Source organism: Furipterus horrens, unplaced genomic scaffold (genome assembly GCF_987537825.1).
Source record: "Furipterus horrens unplaced genomic scaffold, mFurHor1.1.pri manual_scaffold_17, whole genome shotgun sequence".
Classification (NCBI taxonomy): Eukaryota; Metazoa; Chordata; class Mammalia; order Chiroptera; family Furipteridae; genus Furipterus; species Furipterus horrens.
This window is the reverse complement of record NW_028327187.1, coordinates 53039997-53052467: the sequence shown is the minus strand read 5'-3', so window position 1 is coordinate 53052467 and position 12471 is coordinate 53039997. Positions and strand designations below refer to the sequence as shown.

The 12471-nt window shown below is 40.9% G+C and overlaps 1 protein-coding gene across 1 annotated transcript; it reads left to right on the top strand.

Moving 5' to 3' along the window:
• Window positions 1-10390: 10390 nt before the first annotated feature.
• Window positions 10391-11971, top strand: NCBP2L (nuclear cap binding protein subunit 2 like). Its single transcript, XM_090264057.1, is given in 4 exon segments — window positions 10391-10456; window positions 11473-11719; window positions 11722-11775; window positions 11778-11971. Coding segments are annotated over 4 exon segments (561 nt in total).
• Window positions 11972-12471: the final 500 nt, after the last annotated feature.

Genomic DNA, 12471 nt, shown 5'->3' with positions numbered 1-12471 from the left:
CTGATAGTTATTGGGACTCCTTTGTAGGTAACTCTCTTCTTCTTTCTTGCTGCTTTTAAGATTCTCTATTTATCCTTAATTTTGACATTTTGATTATAATGTGTCTTGGAGTGGTTCTCCCTGGGTCCAGTTTTTTTTTGGAATTCTGTGCTTCCTGGACCTGTAAGTCTATTTCCTTCCCAAAGTTGGGAAAGTTTTGCTTCATTATTTTTTAAAGTATATTTTATTGATTATATTCTTACAGTAGTTCCAATTTTTTTCCCTTTGTTCTCCTCCGCCCAGTATACCTCCCTCTCTAGCAGTCCCACCCCCCTTAGTTCATGTCCATGGGTCATGCATATAAGTTCTTTGGCTTCACCCCTTTTCATATTACTCATAACATTCACCTGTCTATTTTGTACAAACTGATTATTTTTCTTAGTCCCTGTACCATTTACCCATTTCTCCCCCTTCCCCCTCACAGCTGATAACCCTCCAAATGATCCCCATACCTATGATTCTCTTCCCATTCTTCTTTGCTTAGTTGGATTATTATTATTATTTTTTTTTAAGATTCAGTTGTTGATAGTTGTGAGTTTGTTGTCATTTTAGCGTTCATAGTTTTTATCTTCTTTTTCTTAAGTAAGTCCCTTTGGCATATAATAATGGCTTGGTGATGATGAACGCCTTCAGCTTCATCTTGTCTGGGAAGCACTTCATCTGCCCTTCCATTCCAAATGATAGCTTAGCTGGATAGAGTAATCCTGGTTGTAAGTTGCTTTTCATCACATTGAATACTCCTTGCCAGTCCATTCCTGCCTGCAAAGTGTCCTCTGAGAAATCAGCTGATAGTCCTGTAGGCACGCCCCTGTAGGCAACTCTCTACCTCTCTCTTGCTGCCCCCCCCCACAGGACTCTGTCTTTATCTTTCACCTTTGGCATCTCAATCATGATGCGTCCTGGTATGGTCCTGTCTGGGGCCATCTCGCTCGGGACCCTCCGTGCTTCCTGGACCTGTATGTCCATCTCCTTCACAAAATTTAGGAAGTTTTCCTCATTTTTTTCAATTCTTGCTTTCTCATTCTGCACTGGTTCACTGTTTTTTTCTTCCTTATGTTTCAAATTATTGATTTGAACCTCGGTTTCCTTCCCTTCACCATTGGTTTTGTGTGGATTTTCCTTCGTTTCACTTAGCACAGCCTTCACTTCTTCTCTTATGCGTTTGTCATACTCAAGCATATCTTTAAATCCTGTGAGCATCTTTATCACCAGTGTTTTGAATTCTGCATCTGTTAGGTTGTCTCTCTCCTCATCTGTTAGCTTGGCTATCTCCTCATTGCTTAGTTCTCCCACTGGAATCTTGATCTGTTCCCTCTTTTGGGCCATATTTCTCTGTCTCCTCATTTTGACAGGTGCCTATGTTTGCCTCTGCATCTCTGGTAGAGCTGTCGCTCCTGTTATGTTGTAATGGGCGGAACCTTAGGGATTTGTCAGTACAGGGTGACCTGTTTCACCACGTTGTGGCACTGTATGTGAGGGAGGGGTCCGAGAGGGAACAATGCCTCCTGCCAAGCACTCGCCCCTTTTCCAAGCAGCTCTCTCACTTCCACACTGGACTGGAGCCCCTCTAGTTACTGCCCTGGTCATTGTTCCCAGAGTGGGTGGGTCTTTGGACGTTCTAGGACCGTGGGGGCCCTTTAAACAAGTGGACTCTGCTGAGACAGGCAGTTTCTGCCTCCACCCCAACCCCCATTGGTCTGCACAGTCAGAAGCAATGAAGCTTAATTTTTCCTGGTGCTGGGACTGTGAGCTGTGAGGTCCAGTGAGGAGTTGGGAACATTCCCCAGGTGTCCCTCCTCACTTTTTAAAATGTGTGACTGCGCTTTCTGCTGGTCTGCTGCTGCTGCTGCCACCGCTATTGCTGCCACCACCACATGGCATCCTCTCCACCTCGGCTCCACTCCTCCTACCTGTCTGGATGAGTATTTCTTCTTTATATCTTTGTTTGCTGGACTTCCATGCAGTTTGATTTTCTGGAACTTCTGGTTGTTTCTACTTTTGAGGTAGTTGTATTCCTTCATAATTGTGGAGGGAGATGCAGCGTGTGTGTCTACACCTCCATCTTGGCCAGAAGTCCTCTCATTATTTTTTCACATAATTTTTCAATTTCTACTTCTTCTTCTTCACCTTCTAGCAACTGTATGATTCAGGTGTTGGCCCACTTATAGCTGTCCCATAGGTTTCTGAGCTTCTCCTCATTTTCCTCACTTCTCGTTTCCTCTTTCTGCACTGGTTGACTGTTCCTTCCCTATGTTCAGATTTGTTGACTTGATCTCTGATATTCTTTCCCTCACCACTAGTTTCATATGTGTTTTTGTTCATTTCAGCAGGACTAGCCTTCATTACTTCCCTGTTTTGTTTTAGATCTGCTGTTAGGTCTGTAAGCATTCATATAATCAAAGCTCTCCAACAGTGCCTCAGAAAGATTTCCTATCTGCTGCTTTGTTAGATAGATATTTGCTGTCTGGTCAGCTGCATCACCGGGATCTCTATCATGATCTGTGCCATCCTGACAGTTTTGTGTTTACCTTTGCTTCCTGGGCGAGGCTGTCACACCTCCTATGCTATAGGGGGTGGAGCCCCGTACACTCATCACAACTGGGCGACCCTTCTTGCCTCGCTGTGGCGTTTTCTTTGGAGGTGGGGGTCCAAGATGGATTCCTGCCATTCACTCTCCACTGAGAGACTGGGAGCCTCCTCCTCTGTCCCCACCCCCTCCGGGTCTAACAGTTCAAGGCAATGGGGGTTTGCCTTCCCTGGTGTTGGAATCACAAGCTGACAGGTCAGTTCTGCAGCTGGGGGTGCTTCCAAGGCCCTTCTCATCTCCCCTTAAATACGGGTGTCTGTGCTTACTGCCATCCCGCCACCATTGCTGCAGCTGCCGCCACCAGCATAGCTTGACCTCTCTGTCCTGGCTTCGCACCTCCTACCTGTTTAGACAAGCACCACTTCTTTATAACTTCATATGTTGGACTTCCATTTATTTTCCAGAACTTCTGGTTATTTCTGGTTTTGCGGTAGTTGTATTCCTTCTTAGTTGTGAAGGAAGATGGAGCATGTCAGTATAGGCCTCCATCTTGGCTGAAAGTCTCCTGTGTCAATTCTGCTCTAATCTTGATGATTTCTTTTCTTCTACTCACTCTGGACTTTGTTTGTTGTTGTTCTTCTAGTTCTTGTAGCTGTAGGGTTAGATTTTTTATTTGAGATTCTTCTATCTTTTTTAGGTATGCCTGTATTGCTATGAACTTTCCTCTCAGGACTGCTTTTCTGTGTCTCATAGGTTTTGTGCTGTTGTGTGTTCATTAACAACTCTTTTTTTCAGTGGCTGTTTCCCATCAGCATTTAGTATGCTCAGGTTTGTCCCATTAAAATTGGAAAGAAACAAAACTCTTTTGACTCTGTCCCCAACTGTTGCTCACCTTATTTCTTCTCTTCAATTATCGAGGAAGCTCTTCAAAAGAGTAGTCTATATTTGCTGTATCCATTTCCTCACTTCCCCCCATTCAAACTAAGTACTGCCCCGCTCTCCAGTCTGGCTTTTCTGCCTCAGAACACCACTGTTACTGCTCTTGTTAGGGAAGCCAATGACATCCTTATTGCCAATCCAACTAAAAAAATTTAGCCTTTATTTTATTGGATGTTTCTTTGTTGCATTTGACATAATTGCTCACTCTTATTCTACTTCTGTGTTTGTGACCCTCTTGAAAATGCCTACTCCTTGGCTGCTGTTCCTCTCACGGTTCTCCTCCTTTCTCTCCAGTTACTCATCATGTTCCTTTGTGGATTTTCCTCTGACACCCCTTAAATGCTGGTCTTTTGCATGATTTTTTCCATTCTATGCCTTTCTCCTAAATCATCTCATCTATTTCCATGTTTTTATCTACTATGCTGTTTACCTCCTAATCTATATCCTCAGACCTCTCTTGTGAGCTCCAAACATGAACACTCAATTGCAGCTAAACAGCTGGGACATGGTATGTCTCATAGGTACCTCAAAAACAAACTCAGTTCAGTTTGTTCATTAGATTCCAAACTGAGACCAACTCATAGATAGAGAGCAGCATGACAGCTAAGGAGGAGGGAAGGTAGTGGGTGGAGAGATTGAGCAAAGAGGGCAAAAGGACTCATGGACATGGACACCATTGTGGTGATTGGAGGAGGAAGGGGAGTATAAGGGAACTAAATGGTAATGAAAGAAAATACAATAAAAAATTAAAACAATGGAAAACTGAAAAAAAAAACCCATCAGTATGTCACAAATTTATCATTCTTACTCAAATCTGCCACTCCTCCTCTATCTACCTTAAAATCTCCATTTTGGTGACTCAGACCTCTACCCACACAGTTGTCCAGGCCTAAAACTTTGGAGTCATCTTAGACTGTTTGTTCAACCAGTCACCAAGACCTGTGAAGTCTGTCTTCTAAGTATGCATCTGATATTTTTTTCTTTATGTTACTACAGCATATCAGTCCAGACTCTTCATCATTTCTTTTTTAAAAAACTACTTAAATAGCTTCTCAACTGGTCTTTCGCTTCTTGGCCTACTCCCCTTTAATCTGTTCTCCACACTGATGCTAACATGAGTTTTCAGTAATGCAAACCAGATCTTATCTCTCCTATGAGTCAAGCTCTATCACTGCTCCCCACTAATTTCTGGAAGAGTCCAAACTGCTTCACATGTCTTACAAGGACCTTTCACAACCTGGCCCTGCTTACCTTTCCACTCTTATTTCCTGTTATATTTTTCTTATTCTCTTGCCTGAATAATATTAAACTGAACACACCCCATCATGCCTCCATGTCTTTGTACACACTGTCCTCTCTGCCCAGAATGACCCCTTGTCTTCCAACCAAACCCTTATTCAGCTTTCAAAATTAGACTTAGATGTAAAGGAAATTAGTGACAGTGACTTGCCTCTGTAGAGAACTGGGTAGTGGGGGCACAGGGGTGAGGGGCAGACTTACTTTGCCCATTTTCATGTACTTGTTGTATTTTTGCACCACAAATTTGAATTGGTTAAACAAAAAAATGTAAAGTGATCTTTAAAAAAAAAAGTCAGAGGACTTCTGGCCAAGATGGAGGCCTAGACAGACATGCTAGGTTTCCCTCCACAACTAAGAAGGAATACAACTACCTCAAAACTAGAGACAACCAGAAGTTTCAGAAAATCAAGATGCATGGAAGTTCAAGAAACAAAGATATAAAGAAGAAATCGTCATCCAGACAGGTAGGAGGGGTAGAGCCAGGGCAGAAAGGACACAGTGTGGTGGTGGTGGCAGCAGCGGCAGTGGCAGCAGCGATGGCAGCGGTAGGTCAGCAGAAAGCTCAGTCACACATTTTAAAAAGTGGAGAGGGACAATGGGAAGCATTCCCAGCTTCTGACCAGACTGCGAAGCTCACGGTGCCAGTGCCAGGGAAAATCAAGCCTCATTGCTTCTGACTGTGCAAACCAGTGGGGTTTGGGTCCGAGGAAGAAACCGCTGGTCTCTCAGCAGAGTCCGCTTGTTTAAAGAGCCCCCACTGTCCTGGAATGTCCAAAGACTTACCCACTCTGGGAATGATGGCCAGGGAAACAGCTAGAGAGGCACCAGTCCTATATGAAAATGAGAGAAATGCCTGGAAAAGGGGCAAGTGCTGAGCAAGCAGCATTGTTTTTTCTCACCCCTCCCCCACATACAGCTCCACAACATATTGAAACAGGTCGCCCTGTATTGATGAATACCTAAGGCTCCATCTCTTACAACATAATGGGAGTGACAGCTCTACCTAAGACACAGAGGCAAACAAACACAGGAGCCTGTCAGGCTGAGGAGACAGAGAAATATGGCTCAAAAGGGGGAATGGATCAAGGTTCCACTGGGAGAACTAAGTGACGAGGAGATAGCTGACGTAACTGATGCAGAATTCAAAACACTGGTAATAAAGATGCTCACAGGCTTGACAGACATGCTTGAGTACGGCAAACACATAAGGGAAGAAGTGAAGACTATGCTAAGTGAAATTAAGGAAAACCCACACAAAACCAATGGTGAAGGGAAGGAAACCTGAATTCAAATCAATGATTTGGAACATAAGGAAGAAAAAAAAACAAAAAAAAAGTCAATCAGTACAGAATGAAGAAAGAAGAATTGAAAAAAATGAGGAGAGGCTTAGGAACTTCTAGGACAACTTTAAATGTGCCAACATCTGAATCATAAGGGTGCCAGAAGAAGAAGAGCAAGAGCAAGAAATTAAAAGTTTATGTGAAAAAATAATGAAGGAAAACTTCCCAAATTTGGCAAAGGAAATAGACATACAAGTCCAGGAAGCACAGAGAGTCCCAAAAAAGCTAGACCCAAGGAGGACCACACCAAGACACATCATAATTAAAATGCCAAGGTTCAAGATAAAGAGAGAATCTTAAAAGCAGCAAGAGAAAAGCAGAGAGTTACCTTCAAAGGGGTGCCTATAAGACTATCAGCTTATTTCTCAAAAGAAACTTTGCAGGCAAGAAGGGACTGGCAAGAAGTATTCAAGGTGATGAAAAGCAAGGACTTAAAACCAAGATTACTCTCTCCAGCAAAGCTATCATTTAGAATGGAAGGGCCGATAAAGTGCTTTCCAGACAAGGCAAAGATAAAAGAGTTCATTATCACCAAGCCATTATTGTATGAAATGTTAAAGAGACTTATTTTTAAAAAAAGATCAAAACTATGAACACTAAAATGACAACAAACTCACAACTATCAACAACTGAATCTAAAAAGTAAAAACAAAATCCAACTAAGCAAAACAAAATAGAAACAGAATAATAGGTATAGGGATCATTTGGAGGGTTATCAGCTGTGAGGGGGAAGGGGGAGAAATGGGGAAGTGGTGCAGGGATTGAGAAGCATAATTGGTTGATACAAAATAGACAGGGGGAAGTTAAGAATAGTATAGGAAATGGTGAAGCCAAAGGATGTATGTGCATGACCCATGGACATGAACTAAGGGGTTTGAGATTGTTGGCAGAGGAGGGGTACTGGACAGAGGGGAGCAAAGGAGATAAAATTGGGACTACTGTAACAACATAATCCATAAGATATAGTTAAAAGAAGTCAGGAGTCATGTCCTCTAGAAAGTTGTGCCCCGCCCCCTTTTTCACCCCTTTGTAGTTTTCCCTCCCTTCTCTGTGCTACCTCTGGCCTAGTATGTGCTCTTGTAAGTAGAATAATCACATTGTGTTGAAATTTTGATTTTAAATTGTCTGTCTTCCCAAGTTGTGAGCTCCTTGAGGAAAGGGGCTGCATCTTATTTTTGGTTATTTCTCCAGAATGTAGCATAGTCCTCCATGAATGTTTGTTGAATTAATAAAGAAATGAGTGAAGAAATAAATGAAGTATGGGAAGGCCCTATCATAAATCAGGGCTCCAAAACCTGTGCTCTTTCCTGACCTCATTTACTCTGTCCCTTTGTCATGTATTGAAGCTAAAAGTAATACATACTCTATGTTTATTCTTAAGTGTTATCCATCACTCTATCAATTTGGGTTCAGCATCATCCATGGCTGCTGAAATCCTTTCCATTTTCTTTTTCATTTTTAAAATAAAATTTATTGGGTTAACATTGGTTAATAACATTATATAAATTTGATGTATACAACTTCATAATATGACATCTTTACACTTTATTGTGTGTTCACCATCCCAAAATTCAGTTTCCTTCTGTCACCTTGTATTTGTTCCTCTGTGCCTTCCAGCTTCTTTCAAAGTCCCTCCTACATTTATGTTATTGGCAGATTTCATGTGTAGTTATATGTCCTGTTTTGAGTCACTGAATCACAGAATTGAAATAATTTGGCTAATACTTCCTATTTATGGAACACTTACAGTGTGTTCAGCACTGTGTTAGATGCTCTTACATATGATATTGTTACAGCACTTGATACAAATGAGGGCATTGAAATCAGTATGGTTAAGCACTTTGCCCAGGGTCACATTGCACATAAGTAGTGAAACAGATCTGAACTGTGGTTTTTTGACTTTTAAGTTCATGCTTGATTCCTAACACTGCACTGATTAAAAGGGCCCTCCCCACTGTTTGACTATCAGGCAAGGGTTGGCTTGAACCCCTTAGTGTCTGGTGTTCATTACACCTCAAGGCAACCCATTCCAGCTTTGGACAGCTCTGACTGTTTTAAGAGCTCTTGTTTATAGTAAGCCAAATTATAAAAAAAGTTGACCAAGACACAGCTAAGAATAGAGCATTTTAGCTCCCTGCTAGAGCTTCCCATACAGTGTCACACCCAAACATTTGTTTGTTCAACTAGTTAGTTACAAACTCATCTCAACAAACAGCTGAAGCATCCAGCCTGTATTTTGCCATCTCATTTATAAGGAAATTATGGGAAACTGTCCAATGCCTGGATGAAATGAAATTTACTATAGCTGTCACATTCACCGATCTGCCAATCTAGTAACCAGATTTTTTAAAAAAGGAAATGAAGTCTGAGAGGGATATTTATTTTGGGGGGACAATTTGTCAATGATTCAAAGTAATGAGTTTCCAGTGGCAGACTTTCAGATATCACTGACAGACTGTCAGGAAGGTGGTTTTCAGGCACTGGGCTTCCCACTTCTCTTCAAATGACATCTAAGTAAGTAGGCGCCCCCATTTTCATTGCTATGAATTATACAGCACTGTTGTTTGCACCTGGTTTTATTTAGGCTTCTATTTCAGTTTTCTATACTTTTTTTTTCTTTGACTACATTCTGCCCTTGCATGTGTTTTCTCTAGTTCATTCCCTAAATATCTACATCCTCACCAAATACACATACACACACTCTCTCTGTTTTTTTAAGATTTCAGTTATTTATTTTTAGAGGGGAATGGAGGGAGAAAAAGAGAGAGAGAAACATCGATGTGCCAGAGATACATTGATTGGTTGCCTCTCGCATGCCCACAACCAGAGACCCAGCCTGTAACCCAGTCATGTGCCCTGACTGGGAATTGAACCAGCAATCTTTTGGTTTGCAGGCCAGCACTCAATTCACTGAGTCACACCAGCCAGTGCTCTCTTTGTGTTTTGAGAATCAGTGCATGCAGCCCCTCTTCTGGAAGCCTTCTCTGATGTCGCCAAGCCAAGTAATTCCTTCTCTTCCTGTGGGATGTAGTAGAAAGTGTACACAGTGTTCACGATGAAATAGACCTCCAGAAAATATTAGTTCCCTTCTCCTTTTCCTCCATGTATATCTCTAAAATAGTATTGATTACACTATATTATGTTTCTTGTTTATTTGCCCGGCTTCATCACCAGTTCTGAACTCATGTGTTCATCCATTTAGCAGATATTTATTGCATGTTTAATATATGCACAAGTCATTGTTAATGTGAGGTGCTGAGAATACTATGATTTCTGAAAATTGTGCTTTCACTATGTCTTCTTCATTGATATATTTATAGCATCTAGTATAGTGCCTGGCAAATAGAGTGCTCATTACATGCTTGTTAAGGAAAATCTCCAAGTGTGGTCTGTGGACTACTTGCATCTGGATCACTGAGGGGTGAAAGTTAAATATAAGTTCCTGGGTCTTGTTATAGATATATGGAGTCAGAATCTGTTAAGGATGGGCTGCAAGAATCTGCATTTTATCTAGTTCCACAGGTTTTTCTTTTACTTTTAAATTTGGAAATCATTACAAAATAGGAGAGATAGAGGGGAAAACTAATGCTTATTTTTGAAAAATGTAACTAAAATAAATTGAATCATTTTTGGGGGGTACCCAATTACTTTAGTTGAAGGAGTGGTATAAATGAAAAATGTAAGTGGGTGATTTGGTATAAGCTATAGAAAAGGTAACTCCAACATGCACGTACTGCTTTGGTGACCAGGGAAGTTACCCTCATGGCTGTGGTAAGGCAGCCTAAGGTTTGGCTCTCTTTACTGTCTCCCAGAGTGTGCTTATGAAAGAGATACTCTGCTATTCCAGATTCAGGGGCCCCCAACTTGCACAAGTTGGTTACGTGGTCACCCAATTCTTTGATGGATTTCACCTGCTCATCCAGGTAGTGAGTCTCAATGAAGTCACACAAATGAGTGTTATTTTTTTCAGTGGCCAGTTTGTGCAAGTCCAGTAGTGACTGATTCACACTTGTTTCCAAGTGTAATGGACAATCCATTGCATTCAGTTGATTCTCCCAGTCATTATGGTCTGGTTTCTTGATATCCTGAAGGGTGATTCAGCTACCTGGTTGGTTCTGCTGCTTCATTAGTTTCTTAGCATGTTTCCTCTCTTCATGAGATTGGTGAAGAAAATATATGGAAAATGTTTCAAAGCCACAACATTGCAGTCAAAGTAGTAAGACATGGACAGGTGGATGGAGGAAGCATGGAACTCCAGGTTGATATGGCGGTTGATGGTAGCCTCAAGTCCTGTGGTAATTCTGGTGCACATGTGAGGTGGATGTGGTCGTCATGATGGGTGGCTGAGGACAAGCGGCTTTGTGGAACTGGAGTGGTGGTGGGGGCCTTGGGACAGTCAAGGGCACTATGAGGAGGTGGCAGAAGGATGGATCCGGGCAGCTGGCTGAGATAGGGGTTGAGCGCTGGGGTCCGTTCAAGTACTGTTGAAGCAGAAAACCACGGTGACCCTTGGCAAAGACTGTCTGAATAATTTTTAATGCCTCTCACCATAGTAGGAAAATTCAATAAAGGAAGGAAAAGGCATCATTTAAAATTCTCTGGGAAAGTTTTTAAAAATAGGCTTGGAATATTCAAGTAATTAAATAAGGGTCCTTCTAAGTTTAATATGACAAATGGAATTATAGCAAAAAAATCCAATCTTAATTTAGGTTAAGTTTATGATGCCAGAGGGTTTTAATTTTTATAGAGCTATTTGTATTGATAGTATATATAAGGACTCTTTGTCTAACCTATGATATGTTGGTTCCCACACTATAGCCTTGGATCACAAATTTATTATTTTAAATTATGAGAGAATATGTCACAACTGTATTTGTTCTCTGACCCTGGTTATATATGTGACCTATCTGATGTCTAGTCCTTAATCAGGAATGATAGTAGTATTCATTGTCCATGAAAATTAGATTCATTTTTACTGTTTTATGCCATACTTTCCAAGAGCATACTGTTATGAAACATATTCTTTGGTATTAAGTTAAGCATATAAGATTTGAGTCAACCAAAGACAACATAACTTCCATTTCAGGAAGACTTTCTGATTTTATGACCATGTTCTTGGGACCATGAACTTTCCATTTGGGGTTTGTCTTGACATGATTCTCCTGGTCAAGAGCTGAGGTGTCAGTGCATCTTGGCACAAACCTCCTAAATATCCATAGATTTTTATTTCTTCTTCTCTCCTTATAATTTTACCTTAAAAAGATTTTTAATTTAAGGTATTGTTGGTGTCACTGCTGCTGAGCTGAATCATGACCTGTTGCCCTCAAGAGCTCACTGGGCATCATAACCAAGGACCTGAAGATTCTGTGCAGTGACTGCTACCTGGAGCTGAGCAAGGACTGGTACCAGCATTTCAGTGGCGATAACAAAGATCATGGAAAATTACTGAAAGAAAGCTGCACTCTGTATGTGGGAAATATTCTCTTTTATACAACCAAAGAGCAAATATTTGAGCTCTTTAGTAGATGTGGTGATGTGAGGAATGTATTTATGGGCTTGGATAAAATAAAGAAAACACATGTGGTTTCTGTTTTGTAGAATACCACAACAGAGAAGATGCTGAAAATGCCATGGGTCCTTAAACGGGACCCTCTTAGATGACCATATCATCCATACAGATGGGGATCTAGGCTTTAGAGTGGGCAGGCTGTATGGCTGTGGCTGATCTATGGGCCAGGTAAGAAATGAGCTTTGTAAATACTTTGACGCTGGTAGAAGAGACTTTGGAAAAGAAGCTGAGGCCCATGATAAGAGAGGAAAACCTTAGTGAAAAACCTTCAGCTCTAGCCTCTCAAAAAGTGTTTTCAAGAACAACTTCAGGTAAGCAAATAGCTCATCATTTCATAAAAGTTTAAATTACTTTATTTGCTGACCAGAAACCCTTTTGATGTATGTTTCTCTCTGAAAATTTATTAAATGGCACAAGAACAAACGTTCTTTTGTTCTTGTATTTTTGAAGCTGGCTGTCAGATTACCAGTTTGACTGTTAGATCATTAAAAGTAAAATTGTAATCAGGAACAAATTAAGTATGTAAGATCTGAATCAACGAAAGCACAAATACATTTTCAGAAGACATCAGTTGGATTGTATGACCATGTTCCCAGGACTTGAAAATGATCAATTTTTAGAGCTTGCATGAAATAAAGTCAAAGGAATGGAAATTTAAAAGAATATCGCAGGAATACAAGCACATTATTTTAAAACATAAACAATTACAGAAGAGTTTACAATGAAAGCAAAAATCCTCCTTCTCCACCTCTTCCTAC